This window comes from Pongo abelii, chromosome 19 (assembly GCF_028885655.2).
Source record: "Pongo abelii isolate AG06213 chromosome 19, NHGRI_mPonAbe1-v2.0_pri, whole genome shotgun sequence".
Taxonomy (NCBI): domain Eukaryota; kingdom Metazoa; phylum Chordata; class Mammalia; order Primates; family Hominidae; genus Pongo; species Pongo abelii.
Genome location: NC_072004.2, coordinates 89,649,523 through 89,667,888, shown reverse-complemented (window position 1 = coordinate 89,667,888; position 18,366 = coordinate 89,649,523). Strand labels below are relative to the sequence as shown.

At 54.5% G+C, this 18,366-nt stretch overlaps 1 protein-coding gene across 1 annotated transcript in view; it reads right to left on the bottom strand.

Annotated features, from left to right (window-relative positions):
- Positions 1–423: 423 nt before the first annotated feature.
- TTYH2 (tweety family member 2) overlaps positions 424–18,366 on the bottom strand; it is a 48,525-nt gene continuing 30,582 nt past the window's right edge. Inside the window, exons 7-14 of the mRNA XM_024234875.3 lie at positions 13,289–13,358; positions 12,969–13,024; positions 12,371–12,463; positions 12,044–12,136; positions 10,080–10,222; positions 9,187–9,372; positions 8,618–8,696; positions 424–2,332 (exon numbers count right to left, since the gene is read on the bottom strand). Coding sequence (XP_024090643.1) covers positions 2,252–2,332; positions 8,618–8,696; positions 9,187–9,372; positions 10,080–10,222; positions 12,044–12,136; positions 12,371–12,463; positions 12,969–13,024; positions 13,289–13,358 — 801 coding nt within the window. The 3' untranslated portion in view covers positions 424–2,251. The remainder of the gene's footprint in view (positions 2,333–8,617; positions 8,697–9,186; positions 9,373–10,079; positions 10,223–12,043; positions 12,137–12,370; positions 12,464–12,968; positions 13,025–13,288; positions 13,359–18,366) is intronic.

The window sequence follows — 18,366 nt, the reverse complement described above, 5'->3', positions numbered from 1 at the left end:
TGGCACACACCTGTAATCCCAGCTCCTCGGGAGGCTGAGGCAGGAGAATCTCTTGAACCCCAAAGGTGGAGTTCGCAGTGAGCCGAGATGGCGCCACTGCACTCCAGCCTGGGTGACGGAGCGAGACTCCGTCTCAAAACAAAACAAAACAAAAAACAAAAGAAAGAACAGTGACCTTTAGGGGGAGTTCTGGAGAAAGATCAGGGCAAAATAAGTCCTGTCCCTAGTCCTGTAAGAGCAGCTGGAAGCCACGCGAGAGCCCCATGACATTCGTTGAAGCCCCTCTTTCAGTCCTGGCACGGAAATCGCAACTGGAATCTGCTTCTGAGCCTCCCACCACATGACCCTGCCGGAGGGGACCGCTCCATCTTTCAATACCCTCGTTATTCCCTGCAGCTGAGGAAGTCAGAGACGGAACGCACATTTTAGTACAAGTGGTTTACTTCTCTTCCAGGTGAGGCCGCACGTATATAAGCAAAGGTTTGCCCACCTGGTTCCTTCAGGAACTCCTTGAGGAATCTGTTTAGTTTCCATGCATTAAAAACAACCCTCTAGTTGCCAGTAATGAAACTTTAAGAAGCAACACTTTGACGTCGCAGAGTTCCTCTCTGCATGTGAGGCGGACATACCAAAGTGAGTTTACGGCATACAGTATGCATGGGTTAATGTGGGTGAGACAGGGAGCCCCGGCTGTCCTGTGGCCCCATTCCGTTGTGGAGGCTTCGCTGGGAGCTGAGAACACCCTGCTTTGTCTGTGTTTTGACGACAGGTGGTTCTTCCAAAACAGAAGCACTGAGTCACCCCACGCCCCTGCTTCAGTGTGCGAGGCCGTGGGGCTCTGGTGTTGTGAACTCCAGGTTGGCAGGAGGTTGGAAGCACCAAAGACCCCAACTCTGGTCCCTCAACAGGCAGTATTGGGGGACATTATTCCCTCCTGGCTAATGAGCTCCTGGGGGCTGGCAGGCCAGGGGCCCAGGACACTGGGTAGGGACAGGTGGTGGGGGTGGGGCAGGGCAGAGGCCTATCCTCCCTTAAAGACACAGTTGTACCACTTTGCTAAAACCTTTTCTGGCAGACTTACTTGGAGACAACAGGGAAGGGACAGCTGATGTGGGCATTTGGCTAGTCCCCTAGAACAGGGAACTCTGGCTTTCCCTCTTGGCTTTTTTCTCCTCTTAAAGATCCTCCCTCTGTGGGTGAGATGAACCCAGATCCCCACCAAATGGTAGCTTGGGCAGGATATCTCACTGATCCTTATTTAAGAATCGACTCCTTCACGTCTCCTCCAGATCTATAGATCTCCAGATTGGTGCCAGCAAAATCTGCAAAAGTAGTGACCTAACCAGGGTAAGGAATGAGCTGCAAATCTGTTATAAAAACTGGATGTGCTAGGAGTTTCAGTTCTTTGGATAATCAACGTGTTTAAAACACTGGAGAAAAGGAAGACCTAAAGTCGTTTCAAAGTGTCTGTTCATACCTGAGACTGTGCCTATCTGCAGCTAACACATCTGCAGCATTGATTCTGGAATAGAGGCGAGGCAATGGAGGGTTAGGGAGACAGGCGGAATGCGGCAGGCTTTCACCTCTGTTCCCACCGGGGTTCACCAGGCTGTGATCCCCCCAGCCCCAGAGCCACCAGCACCCCACTGCAGAGCTTTCCTGATGCCTCCCCTCTGTGGCCCAGGAAGAGCCTGTCTGGCCCTGGGAACTCTGATTTGGGCTGTTCTGGTGTCATCAGGGGTGCGACCTTCTTAAAGAGCATCTCCTGATCAGCCCTTCTCATGTTACCTGCAGGGAATGGAGGACAGAGGTGACTCCGAGAGAAGTTGTCTGGGCTCTTGGCTGGGCTGACAAGAGGCAGAGTCATGGTTGTGGGACCAGAGAGAACACACAGCTCTCTGATGGTGGCGTCTGACCTGGCCCTCTCCTCACTGCCACTCCCCTCCTGGCAAGGGCGAGGTGTAGGGGTGAGCAGGGCCAGGCAGCCAGCTCAGGGATGCTACCTCTGAGGCAGCCAAGCACCTGGGGGCATTTCTGGTGTGGAGAGCAGGGCAGAAGAGAGAGGCTGGCCCATGTGGTGAGTCTTCTGCACCCCCTGGGGCTTTGGTCGGGAATCCCAGCTGCTCCTCTGCCACAGCAGGAGGCCTCTCGGGCTCCAGATGCCTTTGGTTTCTATTAAAGAAACGCAGCTTGTATTTGCACTAATTAAAAACCAAAACGGAAAAAGGAAGCAGGAACCCCCGAAAGTCTGTTAGGCTGGAAACTGATTCCCGTAGTGCCTCAGGTGCTCATCCGCCACAGACAGGTAGGTGGCTCTCATGCTGGGAGAGTACTGCCAAGAGAGAAGAGAAGGGATGGTCAGAGCTGGGTCAGCCAAGCACTGCACCAGCAAAGGTGCCGGGGACTTCTCAGAGTGGAACTGGGCTGGGTGTCTTAGGGAACGAGGGAAACCCAGCTGTGCCTCCACCCCACATCCATCAGGACTCTTGGCTCCCAGCCTCAAATAAAAAATGCACACACAGACCAGCTGTCCTCCAACGTCCACTCCGCCCCAGCACACACCCCCAGCATCCAGCCTGTCCCCTCACACTGGGGGCAGCGTCAGGGTCCACCAGCGCACGGAGGAGCAGTCAGCAGCCAGAAGGCTGGGGGCAGAGGCCCAGAGACTCAGAGAAGCAGGTTCAAATCCCAGCTGTGCATCTTACCCCGTGACCTTGGCTTAGGTTCTCCAGCCTTTTCTAGCCTGTTTCCCTACCTGCAAAATGGACATAAGAGCACCCAGCTCTTATGTTGAAAGGGCGAAATGATATGGAGCAGGGAAGAGCCTTAAGACAGCTGCTCTCAAACTGGGCTGCTCGCCAGAAACACCTGGGGAGCCTAAAAACATCCTGATGCCCAGGCCACACCCACTAGTATATAAATATGTATATTTTTGTTGATGCAAAATGCACATAACAGTGGTGACTTATACCTGTAATCCCAGCACTTTAGGAGACAGAGGCAGGAGGATCATTTGAACCCAGGAGTTCGAGACCAGCCTGGGCAAAATGGCAAAATCCTGTCTCTATCAAAAATACAAAAAATTAGCTGGGCATGGTGGCATGCACCTGTAGTCCCAGCCACTCAGGAGGCTGAGGCAGGAGAAGAAGGTACTTGAGCCCAAGAGGTGGAGGTTGCAGCAAGCTAAGATCACACCACTGCACTTCATCCTGGGCAACGGAGCAAGACCCTCTCTCTTAAAAAAAAACAAAGACCACGCACATAACGTAAAACTAATTTAAAGAGCTATCAGTGTTTTTAGAGCTCTTTAGGCAATTCCGGTGTGCATTCAAGTCGGAGGAGCAGTGACCCAGTGCGGAGTAGGTGCGTGACAGACCTTAATTACTTGTCCTTGGCAGTGGAGAGGGCCTTTCACTCTATACCCTGCACACAGGCTACCTGGGGATCTTGTCCACAGGACCTGAGATTCTGCACTTCTAACAAGTTTACAGAAGCTGCCACTCTCCTGACCCAGGGAAGTTTCAGGGGTCCAGGCCATTCACATCAGGGGGAATGGAATGCTTCCACTTGGGCTGGGGTCAGGGAGGAGGGAGCATGAGGCTTTTCGACCCAGTGGGTCTCAACCAGGTGTGTTTTTGCCTCCCAGGGGCATTAGGCAATGTCTGGAGATATTCTGGTTGTCACAACTGGGCACTGGAGTGCCACTGGCGTGTAGCAAGTAGATGCCAGGGACGCTGCTAGACATCCTACAATGTATAGGAACCCCCCACCGAGAATGACTCTGCCCATCAATAGCACTGAGGCTAAAGAAGCTGGCCTCAGAGCAGTGGTTCTCCAAGCATGGTTTCCAGGGCAGCAGTAGCAGCTTTACCTAGGAATATGTCAGACACGCACATCTCCAGCCGGGTGCGGTAGCTAACACCTGTAATCCCAGCACTTTGGGAGGCCGAGGCAGGTGGATCACCAGAGGTCAAGAGTTCGAGACCAGCCTGGCCAACATGGTGAAACCCTGTCTCTACTAAAAATACAAAAAAAATCAGCTGGGCATGGTGGTGGGGGCCTGTAATCTCAGCTACTCAGGAGGCTGAGGCAGGAGAATCGCTTGGTCCTGGGGAGCGGAGGTTGCAGTGAGCTGAGATTATGCCACTGTACTCCAGCCTGGGCAACAAGAGCGAAACTCAGTGTCAAAAAAACAAAAAAGGCACATCTCCAGGCTCCAACTCAGATTTTCTGAATCAGAAACAGGGTGGGTCCCTCAGGTGATTCTGATGCATACGCAAGTATGAGACCCTCCTTCTTCTTTTTTATTTTCTTTGAGACAGAATCTCACTCTGTCACCCAGACTGGAGTGCAGTGGTGCAATCTCAGCTCACTACAACCTCTGCCTCCTGAGTTCAAGTGATTCTCCTGCCTCAGTCTCCCGAGTAGGTGGGATTACAGGCGCCCATCACCATGCCCAGCTAATTTTTGTATTTTTAGTAGAGACGGGGTTTCACCATGTTGACCAGGCTGGTCTCAAGCTCCTGGCCTCAAGTGATCCACCTGCCTTAGCCTCCCAAAGTGCTGGGATTACAGGCACGAGCCATGGCGCTGGCCAAGACCCTCCTTCTTAAAGCAGTATTTCCCAACTTGAATGATAATAAGTTTGTTAAACTTAGAATCTCCCAGGCTCCTTCCCCAAGATACTCTGTTTCTGTAAGTCTGAAGAGAAGTCTCAACATCAGTATTTTTAACTGCCCTGGGTCATTTTTGTTCATCAAGTCCAAGAAACAGTGCCTAAAAGGATAGGAGAGATTATTCCTTGAAGGCAGAGCTGGGGGAAGAAACATTTCCAGCAAGGGACAGGCTGTATATCCCGATCACCAGGCGTGACATCACCCACCCAGTGAGGTCCCCTGACTGTCCCAGAGAGGGCGCTTGGCAGAGGGAGTTTATCCGCCTCTAGAACTTGCTGGGTGCTAAGGAGTGTTTAGAGCAGGCACCCCGGGGAGGGTGGGGCGCAGCCAGCTGTGCTGTCTTTACTGGGGCAGACACCCACACCCTCCCTGCTGTGGAGTTCCTTGGTCTGCGGCATCATTAGATGTCTCTCTAGGTCCCTTACCGGGCATGGAGGTGGAAGAGTCTTCCCAGGGCAGGCTGGGCTAGGTGGGACTGGGCAGTCAACTTGGCCAAAGCAATAAGTGTTTCTGGGCAGGTCTTAAGTCTAGGGAGGAAGGGTTTTCTGTCGTTGAGCCTTGCAAATAAGGTCAGTTGCTGATTATCTCTGCTAACGGCAGGATGAGTGGCCTGGATCTTTCAAACAGAAGGTAATCCGAAAATCATTTTTACTTGGCATCACAGTGCATAGAGTAATTCCTTTTTCACAGCAGACTTCCCCTTATTACGTTGTGCTTAGATTAATATTAAAGTCAATCTGCATTCCTGGGGCCACAGCAGCTGGTGGTTGGAAAAAGGAACCCGGGAGGCTTCTGATTAGTGAGAGAAGCTAGGCTGGCATTTAAAAGGTGCTGACTTTTAGGCTGGGCATGGTGGCTCATGCCTGTAACCCCAGCACTTTGGGAGGCCAAGGCAGGTGGATCACTTGAGGCTAGGAGTTTGAGACTAGCCTGGCCTGCATGGCGAAACCCCGTCTCTACTAAAAATGCAAAATTAGCCGGGCGTGATGGCACGTGCCTATAGTCCCAGGTACTTGGGAGATTGAGGCATGAGAATTGCTTGAACCCAGGAGGTGGAGGATGCAGTGAGCTGAGATTGCGCCACTGTACTCCAGCCTAGGTGACAGAGTGATACTCTGTCTCAAAAAAATAAACATAAATAATAAATGGTGCTGACTTTGAATATAGGTTCAACCAGCCCACTCCTGAGGACCCCAGGAAGAAAGAACAACATGAGGCTGGGGCTTGTGTTTGTAAAGCTGCGGGTTGGGACAGCAGGTGAGGTGCTCCAGGCAAAAGCACCAAGGTGGTGGCACAGGAGTGAATGACAGGGGGATTGGTTCCAGCAGGCTTGCTAGCAGGTAAAGGCCAGGGATGCTGCTAAACATCCCACACGCAGAGGAAAGGCCCCATAACCTACGGACATTTGGGGCTGCACCATGCTTTGTGGTGGGGGCTCCACTCACTAGATGTGAATAGCATCCAGCCCCCATCCCCAGCCTCCAAGTGTGGTAATGAAAACGCCTCCAGACATTGCCAAATGTCCCCAGGGGGGAAAACTGCCCCTGGGTGAGCCCCTGCTCTACACTGTGGCTCAAATGCCACCTATTAAATAGAACCTTCTGGAATCCCCTAGAGCAGCAGCAAAGACAGCTCCTTCTTTCTGGTCCCAAAGTACCTTGTAGCACTTTCTACAGGAAGCCTTCTTGAGTGCCCCTTCTATAGACTGGAACTTCCTGAAGACAGGGACTGGGTTCCACTTGCTCTTTTCTCGGGTCTGACACTATGATTTTCACCAAGCGCCATGACCGGGAAGCTGACTCCCTGGGTGCCTGTGTGTGCACTTCCTGGGTCCTCAGGGCCCAGGTCTATCACGCTGGTCCCAGGTACTCAGGTCCCATTGCTTCTGCTTTCCTGTTGGATGTCCCCTTCCAAACTACCTGGGTCGGGGCAGTGAAATGCCTCACCTGGCCCAATGAAGGGAGACGCCTGGCTCCAGGACCCTTCTGCCCACCCCGTGGCAGACTTCTGGCCTTTGATTCCCCTTGTCCTTTCTTATAAGTGTCACAGCTCTGGCCGGGCACGGTGGCTCACTCCTGTAATCCCAGCACCTTGGGAAGCCAAGGCGGGTGGATCACCTGAGGTCAGGAGTTCGAGACCAGTCTGGTGAAACCCTGTCTCTGCTAAAAATACAAAAATTAGCCCAGTGTGGTGGTGCATGCCTATAATCCCAGCTAGTAGGGAGGCTGAGGCAGGAGAATCGCTTGAACTCGGGAGGTGGAAGTTGTAGTGAGCTGAGATCATACCACTGCACTCCAGCTTGGGCAGAAGAGTGAGACTCTGTCTCAAAAAAAAAAAAAAAAGAATAAAAATAATAAAATAAAAATAATAAATGCCACAGCTCTGTGGAGAAGGTGGGGTGGAAGAAAATCACAAATAACAGCTCACTGTCCTACGGCACTCACTGGATGCTTCACACATACGCTCTGATAACAATCAATTTGCCCAGTGCACACACCACCAAGGAGGAATGTGCTAGTATTCCCATACCCATTCTATAGATGGGGAAACTGAGGCACAGAGCAGCAAAGTGCTTGTCCAAAGTCACAGAGGCCATAAGCAATGAGCTGGGATTTGAACCCAAGCATTTGGCACTGGGGTCTGTGTCCCTGAACCTTGGTGGTCACCTCACTGTCTGTTTGCAGCTCTCTTTGTCTCAGCCAGTATTTCTGTGTCCTTTGGATACTTCTCTGGGATGAGACAGCATGGTCTTTTCTTCTCAACCTGCCCACCCTGAGCTACTCCCCTGAGGCTGTATCTCAGGTACTCTGGCTGGAGGTGGTGGGGTGGACAAGAGTCCTAGGGACATGGGGAGCTGAGACGGATTGAGGAAGGCTGTGTTCTGGTTCGGCCCTCCCAGACCCGCCACCGCAGCCAACCCACCCTCCAGCCCAAGGGAGATCAAGGATTAAGGTAAACAGAAATCTAAAAAGAAAAAATGTCCTTAATTTTCTCTGGCGCAAAAAGGGAAAGAGACCCCCCTCTCTTCTTGCAGTATTTCCTTTAGAAAACTTAGCATTGTAAATAATTTCTGTCTTTGGAGATGTCTCCAAACCTTCTTAAAGGCTGAATATGGCCCTTGCCAGTGTTACAATCCAGGGATGCTTTCTTCAGGTCTGGGAGTCATCTCTTAGAAGTACAAACATCAGGAAGACAGCACCTCATCTCCTTCTCAGTGATAGTTCACTTAGGGGCCTGGCTCCAAGTTGTAACTATCTGATTGTCATGGAAATAGGAGTTTTATTTTTCCTCTGGATAAAGGCAATTAGCTGGCCGGGCGCAGTGGCTCATGCCTGTAATCCCAGCACTTTGGGAGGCTGAGGCGGGCAGATCACCTGAGGTCAGAAGTTCGAGACCAGCCTGGCCAACATGGAGAAACCCCATCTCTACTAAAAATACAAAAATTAGCCAGGTGTTGTGGCGCGCACCTGTAATCCCACCTACTTGGGAGGCTGAGGCAGGATAATTGCTTGAAACCTGGGTTGCAGTAAGCCGATATTGCGCCACTGCACCCCAGCCTGGGCAACAGAGCGAGATTCCATCTCAAAAAAAAAAATAAACAAATAAAGGCAATTACTTAACTAGGATGGCCACCCCAATTAGCAAGTAGATTAAGGTGGACTACTGTGACAAACAGTGCCGTCAAGTCCTCTTGCTGGATGACAGGTATGCAGTGGGCTGTGTCTTGTTCCTGCCTGGCTAGGGGAAGGAGTGAGATTTCTTGCGTCTTTGCAATCTCCTTAGCGGACTGCCTGGGATACCCACGACGGTCTGGTTTAGTGCATATTCAATAACAGAACAGTTTCATTCTTTTCTGCCTTTGCGGACAGGATTCACTGGGTTGGCAGGAGGTTTTGTCTTTATGTATTACCCCAACAAGGAAGGGCCAGAGCCCCAATTACCGTAGGCGGAGGGGAGGCTCTCCCGATGAGTGGCACGTTCTCGTAGCGTGGGTTCCTACCAAAGAGCATGGCTTGGTTCCTGCGGGGATGAGAGGAGAGCTCAGGAGGGGGTGGTGTGGGAGTGGGGGTGTGTGTAGATTTCTACAGGACGGTCCCATGGGTGAGCGCACATGGGAGGCGGGGGATGGAACCGAACCACAGATAGAGTGGAGGGGGTGCGGTGGACAGATATGGAGAAGAGCACCTTGGGAAGCCTGGGGACAAGTGGCTGATGGGCAACGGAGGCTGGGAGCAGTGTGGCCTGGAGAAATGCAGCTTTTCGGGCCTGGGACCTGTCCCACCGGCTTGTGGCAGAGGCTGCTGACATCAGTGGGTTCTTCCACTAGCACATGTGGGTGTGGAGGGGTGACTAGATGCTCCCCAGGGGCCTTCCCTCCAGGCACCCTGTGGCTGTAGTGGGGACCACGGGTGGCCTTGGATGCCTTCCTCCCCCCACCGGGCACTGTGGACCCCACCCAACACGCTGTCTGGGCAGTGCTACCCAGCCTGGGTGTGTGTGCAGGCCGTACATGTACTCGGAGACAGGGGCGTTGGAGATGGTCTGGGCGGGGGGCTGCAGGCTGGTCTGACTGCCCAGGCCACTGCTGTAGCTGCAGAAGCTGTGAAGCTGTCCCCTCGGGGGATTGTGGGCCGCCATGCGCCAGGCTTGGGGGTTAAAGGGGTCATCATCATCAATGTCGTCGTAGTCTCTGTTTCTAGAACAACGGGTAGAAGACGGCCGGCTGTGAAGGGTGAAGGAGGCTCCGAGGCAGCCAGGTCCTGTCCTGCTTCCCCGCCCTTCCTCCCAGGACTCTCTGGCCACGTGTGTCTCCTTGAGACTCCTCTAAAACGCGGTCCCCGGCCTGCCTCCTGCAGATCATTCTGGCCCATTCCCAGCTTCACGACCAGCTCTTCCAGGCTCCCCACCACGCTGACCGTGCGCACGTGGGTACCCCCTACCCTGCGTCCTCTTGCCTGATCCGCTCACGAGGTGCCTATACACCATCTGTCCCTGCCCATCTCCTCAAGGGGACTGCAGGCTCCCTGAAAGCAGTGACCCCATGTATCCTTCTTGGTATTCCCAGGGCACCCCTCCCAGCACCAGGAACTCTCCTCATTCCAGATCGCAAAGTCCTGGTGAGAAGAGAGGAGAAGGGAGGCCAGACTGTGTCCTGAGGGCTGTCACCACCCTGGGCCCCAGCTCCTGCTCCGGGCCCCACCGAACTCCTTTGGAGGGTCGGTGTGGACTCCTGGGGAAGTTTCTGTAGAAGTCAGCCAGCCTGTTGGGCTGAATGCCCGGGCCCTCTGCTGCCCTCCTCAGTCCTGGGTTAGCAGCTAAATCGTAGAGCAGAGGCTCCTGTCTGCTGCTCTCCCAGGAGAACCCCAGGCTGTGGGAGGCTCCCCTCCTTACTAGGCAGCCCACCTGGTGGTGAAGTGCTTCCAGGCCCTTGGCCCCGCACAGATCATGGTGGAGAAGGCGAGGGCGGCCAGGAAGGAGAAGAGGCCGAGGTACAGCAAGCCCTGGAGGCCGTCGTAGCAGATGCCAGCAAGGGCGTCCAGATAGTTCTGGAGGAAGAGGAGGGACATGCAGCTAGTGAAGGAGCGCGGGCAAAGCCTGGGGGCCGAGCTCTCCTCTGGAAGTCCCTCTACCCCGAGCCTGGACCTGGGGTCTCCCGGCTGCTCCCCATCCCAAGCGCCTTGCAGCACCATTAAAGGTCCACACGCTCTGGAGCCTAACACAATGGGGCTTCTTGGGTTCACCCTGGAAACATTTGCTGAGCAACTACTGTGCGCTAGGCACTAAGAAGCTGGCTCTGAACAGGGCGGAGGAGGTTACAGGGCAGGGAACCAGAGATGGGGGCACTGAAGCTGAGGCCCGGATGGCAAGAAGCAGCACACCTTGAGAAGAGGGGGCAAAAGGGACAGACTTGGCCTGTTCAGGAAAGAGAGGGAACATAGGCCAGCGGGGGCTGGGTCATGCTGGGCCTTGCAATGCAGGAGACGAGTACGGACTTTTAAAAGGGGTCAGAAAGACATCGGAGGGTGTGGGAGTGGAAGGGATGTGATGCAACCTAGTTTGCAAAAGGACTGCTCTGGCTGCATGTGTGAAAGCTCATGGGTGGTGAGGGAGCAAGAGAAAGTGGGAAGAGGCCACTGTCGGCTGGAGAAGCAGGACCAGATCATGGTGGAAGCCACGGAGAGAAAGAGAAATGGATAGATTCAGGGTACAGCTGAGAGGAGAGCTGCCAAGACTTGCTGGGGATTAGATGTAGAAGGGGAAGAAGAGAGGAGACAGGGGTGACTGCCATGTTCTTAGCCCTGAGGTCAGACTACCAGGATCTAAACCCAAGCCCCTGATGTGCCAACTCAGGACTCTTCAGTAAGCCACTTTATAAATACGCCCCCCGCCCACACACGCACACATGCACCACACACACATCATACATGTGCACACACACCACACACACACGCATCACAGACATGCACACACCACACACACCCCCCACACGCACACAGGCACATACACACACACATGCACCACACACATGCGTGCACAGCACACATGCACACAAGCATGCACATACCACACACACACATACGCACATCACATATGTGCACCCACACAACCGCAGACACACACCACACACATACACATATACACAAGTGCACACACACGCACGCACACACAGACACACGCACATGCACACACACATAGCTATATCTATGCATCTATCCATACGCACGCACAAGCAAGTCAATTTCCTAGGAAATAACATGTGTTTCACAGTATAACTGTGAGAACTGAATGATATACTGGATATAAAATGCACAGACAGGGCCAAGCATGGAGCTGACAGCTGTGATGATGACAAAGACTGTCTGCACTAAATCCATCTGGGATGTGAAAGCTGTCGCCATACACTGGCTGACTGCTTTTGGGTGGGGGGCTCTCACGTGCTCCCCATGTGTTCCCTGCATCATTGTGTCTGTCTGATATTCCAAGTTCCTGGAAAGAAGACTCTGGCAATGGGATTGGGACATCCACTTGCAACCCAGGGAGACAGATGTGTTGACGAAATGGCCAGGAGTCTGGACAATGGGGAACAGCCTCCCTTGTATTGTTCAGGGTCCCCCAGTGACCCAGAACCAACCTCATCCAACCCTCCCATCCCTAACCCTTGGTCCCTTGTACTGAGTCTCTCTGTTTCAGCCCCTGGAGAGAGGCCAGGCACCCCCTCACTTCCCATTATCTGGCTTCAGTTCCATTCCTGGGCGGGAAGGGGGCCCAGGCCATCGCTCCCCTCGGCCTCTACCGGCTTTTCTCTGGAAGGTGTGGCCTGCTGGGTGCTCTCACACTCTCCACGTGCCCCCAGGGTCCCCATGCACCTTGTGCAGCCCTCGGCAGTCCACCATGGCGGTCAGCTGGTGAAGGCTGGACTCTGAGGAGTTCAGCAGGAGCTGGATTGCAAGCAGGTCTTCCTGAAGCAGGAAGAGAGAGAGAGGCTGAGGGGATGTGGAGGAGGGCTGGCAGAGAAAACCACCACAGCAGCTGTGCTCAGGGGCCTCTAGAGCCAAGGGAGGGAGCCGAGTCACGGGCGCGGGAGTGCAGAGAGCCAGCAGCAAGCTGTGCACAGCCTGGCCCTGGGGCCGGGGCAGGGGAAAGGGCTGTCAGGGTTCATCTGGGGCTCCCTTCTTCCTGCACAGCTGCCTTACCTCTGCGGTGGAGAAGAGGGGTACGGCAAACTGCAGCAGCCCCGCGACCTGGATCTGCATGGTGGTGAGTGCGCGCTGGAAGGTGGTCAGGATCTGAGCCAGGAAAGACACACCCCACCGTGAGGCTCCATCTCCCAGGAGCCCCACAGCAGCCGAGGGGCCTATGCTCCTGCCCCTGCCACCCTCCCACCTGGCGGTAGCTGCACAGGCCCTTCCTGCTGCAGGAAGTCTCCCCTACTCCTCTGGCTTCTTGAGAGCTGCACAGTCTTCTCCCTGCTTGCAGCTCAGATGTGGTCTTTGGACCAGCAGCCCTGGCCTCACCTGGGAGCCTGTGAGAAGTACAGAATCTTGGCCCCACCCCAGAGCTCCAGGACAGCATCTGCATGGGAAGCAGCTCCCCCACTGAGCTGCATACATGTTAACCACCAATCTAGAACCCGTGACCAAAAGCACGCCCCCCTCACAGAAGCAGCTAAGGAGAGGACCAGGGTGAGGCAAGGAAGGCCCCGCCACCTCCGCCATCCTGGTCAGTGGTGGGGCTCAGGGTCAAGGGGCAGCGGCTGTGGGCAGGGTGAGGGCAGGCCTTGGGGGGCTGTACCTGCTGGAAGGGGCTGCTTCCACTTTGGCTGCAATACAGGTAGTAGCGAGTCACCTCTGCAGGGCAATGGCATGGCGTTAGGCAGCTCACAAATGACCAGATGAGATCTCTATCACCCTTGGTGGCCAAGCCAGACCTCCCTACCCAGTCCCTGAGCTCCCAAGGGAGGCAGTTTCTAGGAAATGGCCTACAGCATGAGCTGGACTTGAAGTTCAGAGTTGAGGAGGGGTTGCGTGGCTACAGGGCTGAAAGAGGTAAATAGGGGCACACAGTCCGGCCACCCATGCATCCACAGCAGTGGCCTGAGAGTGTGTAGTTACCTGTGCTGATCTGGCCCTCCGTGATGTTCAGGATGAAGGTGTCAGGAGCCACACAGAAGTCACCGGTGGCCTGAGTGAGGGCGAGAGGGACAGGGTGGAGGAAAGTCAGATACCAGGACAGCGGGGCCCTGGGAGGAGCCAGGAGCCCATCACCCCAGCCCCTTGAGGTCCCTCCCAGGTGGCAAAGGACAGTCTGGAGCCAGCCTCCTGGGTTCAAACCTGGCTCTGCCCGTTCCTAGCTCTGTTGCCTTGGACAAGTTACTTATTCTTCCTGTGCCCCGGTTGCCTCATCTGTGATATGGAGATGATAATGCTATTCACCCAATGCATGTAAAGTGCTCAGAAAAGTGACTGGGGCAGAGCGCATGCTGTTACTCTTATTCCTGAATGCCTCTTCTAGGACAGACCCTTGGGGACCAGCATCCTGGGCCCCAGGGCAGCTGCAGGCTGTGTGTGTGGGAGTTCATTACACCATGTCCTCATCTGCTCATGTCTGTTTTACATTTTGTCTTGCTGTGATCAAGTCCTACAGGGACGGGTGGTCAATCTATGAAGGCTCCCCTAAACTCTTTCTAAAGAATGAGGTTGGTGCTGAAGCGTCTGTGAGGCTTGGGTGCAGGTCCTCACCTGCGAAGACACAGGGTGGGAAGGGCATGGAGCTGAGAGGAGGCTGCCACTTATGAGCTGGAGGACCTGGCCCCACAGCACGGCCTGGCTAAGTGATTGCTAAGACCCATGCAGCAGGGTGGGAGCAGACACAGGCCCCAGGAGAGGTGGCAGCAAGGACATGGCCTCCAAGCCAGGTGCACCCCAGATCTGGCCTGGGGTGCTCTGGGGACTGGATAAATGGGGGGGGGCCTCCGCCTTCCAGAACAGCCAGGGAGAGCTCAGGTCCTCTGGCCTGTTCCTTAGGGACGTCCCCCTCCTCTGGCGCATGCTCCCTGGGCAGGGGACCCCTCTGAGTGCCCTGCTTTGCCGGTGGCCCTGTCCTCCTTCAGGAGCCACTGCCTCAGGGGTCCACAATAGAGCATCACTCACTAACTTGCTAAGTTGATAGACATTTATGGAGTACTTACTCAGTGCCATGCAGGGTTCTAGCACCTAGAGGTCAGTGCATCACAGCACTTACGGTCTAGAAAATGTGTGTATATCGAGACTGGGGAATAACACACCCCTCTAGATACAGAGCTTCTCAAGAGCCCCATGTGCGCATGCGCGCGCACGCACACACACACACCCACACACACACGCACTTAAGACCCTGGGAGAAATGCTTTATACACAAACCACTAGCATTCATAATACATCAACCTGGCCTATTATTACCTATCAGAGCTGCGGCGCCAGCAGGCCAGGCCTGGTGGTGTGCCCCCACCCTCTGGCTGGAGTGGCAGAGAGTGCAGCCAGGCCCAAGTGGAGGATGGGGAAGCCTTGAGAAAATAAAGAGTGAGGCCACCATCTCAGTTTGGGTCATCCCCAAGAAATCTGGGAACCAAGAAAGGAGAGGGACAGGAGGCCCCAGTCCAAGGCTCCATAGTGACGTGGTCTTCCTGCCTCCCTCCTTCCCCTCCCAAGCCAGGCCTGCTCTTCACACCCCTTGGCCACCCTGGAGCCTCCATCTCCTGGCATAGGTGCATAGGATGGTTTGGGGTGTGGGACTCAGAGAGGAGTCAACTCTCCTATTAATGAAGACAAGAACCTGTGTGCATATGCATGTACATGTGTGATGCATATGCACTTGTGTGTGTGTGTGTTGATATGGTTTGGCTGTGTCCCCACCCAAATCTCATCTTGAATTCCCACGTGTTATGGGAGGGACCTGGTGGGAGGTAACTGAGTCATGGGGGCAAGTCTTTCTCATGCTGTTCTCATGATAACGAATAAGTCTCACAAGACCTGATTTTTTTTTTTTGAGACAGAGTCTCACTGTCACCCAGGCTGGAGTGCAGTGGCGTGATCTTGGCTCACTGCAACCTCTGCCTCCAGGGTTCAAGCAATCCTCCTGCCTCAGTCTCCCAAGTAGCTGAGATTATAGGCATGTACCACTATGCCTGGCTAATTTTGTATTTTTACTAGAGATGGGGTTCTGGCATGTTGGTCAGGCTGGTTTTGAACTCCTGACCTCAGGTGATCCCCCTGCCTCGGCCTCCCAAAGTGCTGGGATTACAGATGTGAGCCACCACACCTGGCAGATCTGATGTCCTCTCTCTTTGCCTGCTGCCATCCATGTAAGACGTGACTTGCTCCTCCTTGCCTTCCGCCATGATTGTGGGGCTTCCTCAGCCATGTGGAACTGTGAGTCCAATTAAACCTCTTTCTTTTGTAAATTGCCCAGTCTTGGGTATGTCTTTATCAGCAGCGTGAAAATGGACTAATACGCGTGTGCATTACTCATGCCATGGTGATAGGGATGGCAGGAGAGGGGACAGGAAGGAGGTCACTGAGCATAGTTGGGGCAGGTGGGAGAGGCTGCCCAGTAACCAGCCCAGGTGATGGCTGAGCCTGCAGGCAGCTCCTGAAAAAATGGAGGTGTGGGTCTGAAGGGACCCCCGTGACCCTAGCATGATGATGATGAATGCACAGTAAGCCAGTGGTGGCCACTGTTTATTGGACATTTTCTGTGTGCCTCCCAGGATGAACCCACTCATCTTTCCCTAGCAACAGCCCTTTGAGGTAAGTCCTGTTATTCTCTGTGTTCACCTAGGAGGAAACTGAGGCACAGAGAACCTCAGGAACTTTCCACTGCTGGGAAGGGGTGAAGGGAGGATGTGGGCCCAGACAGGGTGGCTGCAGAGGCCACACTCCCACCCTCTGACTCGGGGCCAGGCCTGGCTGCCCCTTGGCTGGAGGAATCCCCTGAAGTTCTCTGTCCCCCGGCTCGGTGGCCAAAGCACTTGTGACAGCCCTTGCCTCCCTCCCTCACAGCTGAACCCATTTCCTCCCCCTTCCTTCTTCCAGGGCTTCCCAGCCTCTCTGCCTGCTCTAGCCCCTCACCCCAGACACCTCCTGACTCGCAGTGCTGACCACGAGGGGTGGCCCCAGGGCCTGGAAGCTTGGAGCTTGGCTGCTCAAGTCCTGCCGGCCCTCCTCTCCCTGCCTCACCCGGAGCAGATCTCCAGGGCAGTGCTCTCTCCTCATGGAGTCCTTTCTAGGGACAGGGAGGGGTAGGGGTCGGGGGCGGGGAGGGGAGGCCTTGTCAGTCCTCTGGCCCCACGGCTGTCAAAACAGGCCTCAGAGAGCAGGGTGGCATTGGGAGGCCACACAAAAGCTCTCCACAACAACCCGGGGACAGCCGGCCGCCCTCCCCAGCCTCCTGGCTCCTCCTCACCCGGCTTCCTATTAAAATGCAGCAGCATCTCCAGCCCGTCAAAAGCCCATTCAGCTCCACTGCCTGCTCCCCCTCTCGCACACGAGGGCCTGACTAGAGGAATTAGGGAAATGGCCTTTCTCCCCAGCTCCCTGCATTCCAGGGCGCCCAGCTGGGAGATTAAATGGCCTCTGGTTTTTGTGAACACTGAAGCCTGGTGAGAGGGAGGAGCCCCCACTGGGAGGGGCGGCCACAACAGGGCAGCTCACAGCGGCAAGCTGGAAGCCACCGCTGCCTCCAGAAGGCAGAGGCTGCCCAGAAAGCAGGATGGGGCCCTGGAGGAGCTCGCCGTGCGCTCCCTGCGGCTTCCCTGTGCGTGCCCCTGGCCCCTGAGGAGAGGCTGCAGGCCAGGCAGCTGCGTGCATCACCCTGGCCAGCAGCGGCACTGTTTACAGCCGTCCCAGCTCCTGCATGCTTTCAAACATGACTTGGGCCTTTTCTCGACCATTCTTTGGTCTGTGGTCACTGCACTGGGGTGGCAGGGAGCAAAGACAGGAAATGCCCCCCCTTCTCCCTTCTGCACAAGCCTCTGCCTAAGGTGCTAAGTCGGGCAGTGCCAGAGTCCCTGAGGGCATTGTGTCCACGCCCAGAGCTAGTGGCCAGCCCCCAAGTCCCTGGACAAGGTGGGAGTGTGGTTAGGGAGCTTCTGGTACGAGCCACCCCCATCTTATCCTATCAAGCCCTAGGTCACTATGGCAGAACAGATGCATGTCCCAGGGTTAGTCTGTGGACTCTGAATCAGTGAGGGGTTCCTTGAATTCCCCTGGTTAACTGTGTTCTCTTCTATCACATGCATGTGCATGAACACACACACACACACACAAACACACACAGACATACACACACACACAAACACACACATACAAACACACACAAACACACAGACATACACATACACAAACACACACAAACACACACATACACACACAAACACAAACACAAACACAAACACACACACATACATACACAAACACACACATACACACAAACACAAACACACACAGACATACACACATACACAAACACACACATACACACAAACACACACACAAACACACACACAGACATACAAACATACACAAACACACATACACACAAACACACACACACAAACACACAAACACACATATATACACACACACATACACACACACACACTGCACCTCCACTGTATCAAAGCGTGGGGTTGCAGTGATCTGCCTACAAGTCTTGCTTCCAAAGGCTGGAACTTTGTCAACAGCAAACATCACGTCCTCTTGGCTTCCGCAACCCCAGGCATCTTGTACCATCGAGTGCCACCCAGCAAACAATGTCAGCTGAGTGAATGAACAGCCTCATGCACACAGCTTAGCGCCAGTGTTAGGTCCATTAAAGATCATGTGGACCTGCATAGGAAGCCTCCACCTTTTTTTTTAAAACCATTTTGAGGCATCACATCCAGAAACATACAGCACGTGTGCTTCAGACTGGAGTCCTGGGACATTGGGACGGAAGGCAAGTCAGACACCACATTCTACAGTCCCAGGGCCTGGGGAGCTGGCAAAGCAGCAGCTTCTGATGCAGGAGAGATTTCCCGGTCTGAGGCTCAGACCCCTAGCCATTCTCAGAAGACCCAGTCAGTTCTTCACACCCAGAGAGAAGCCCCCTGGTCACCCAGGCACGCCTAAGCCCAAGCACGCGTAAGCCTAAGCATGCCTGGGTGGCCAGGGGC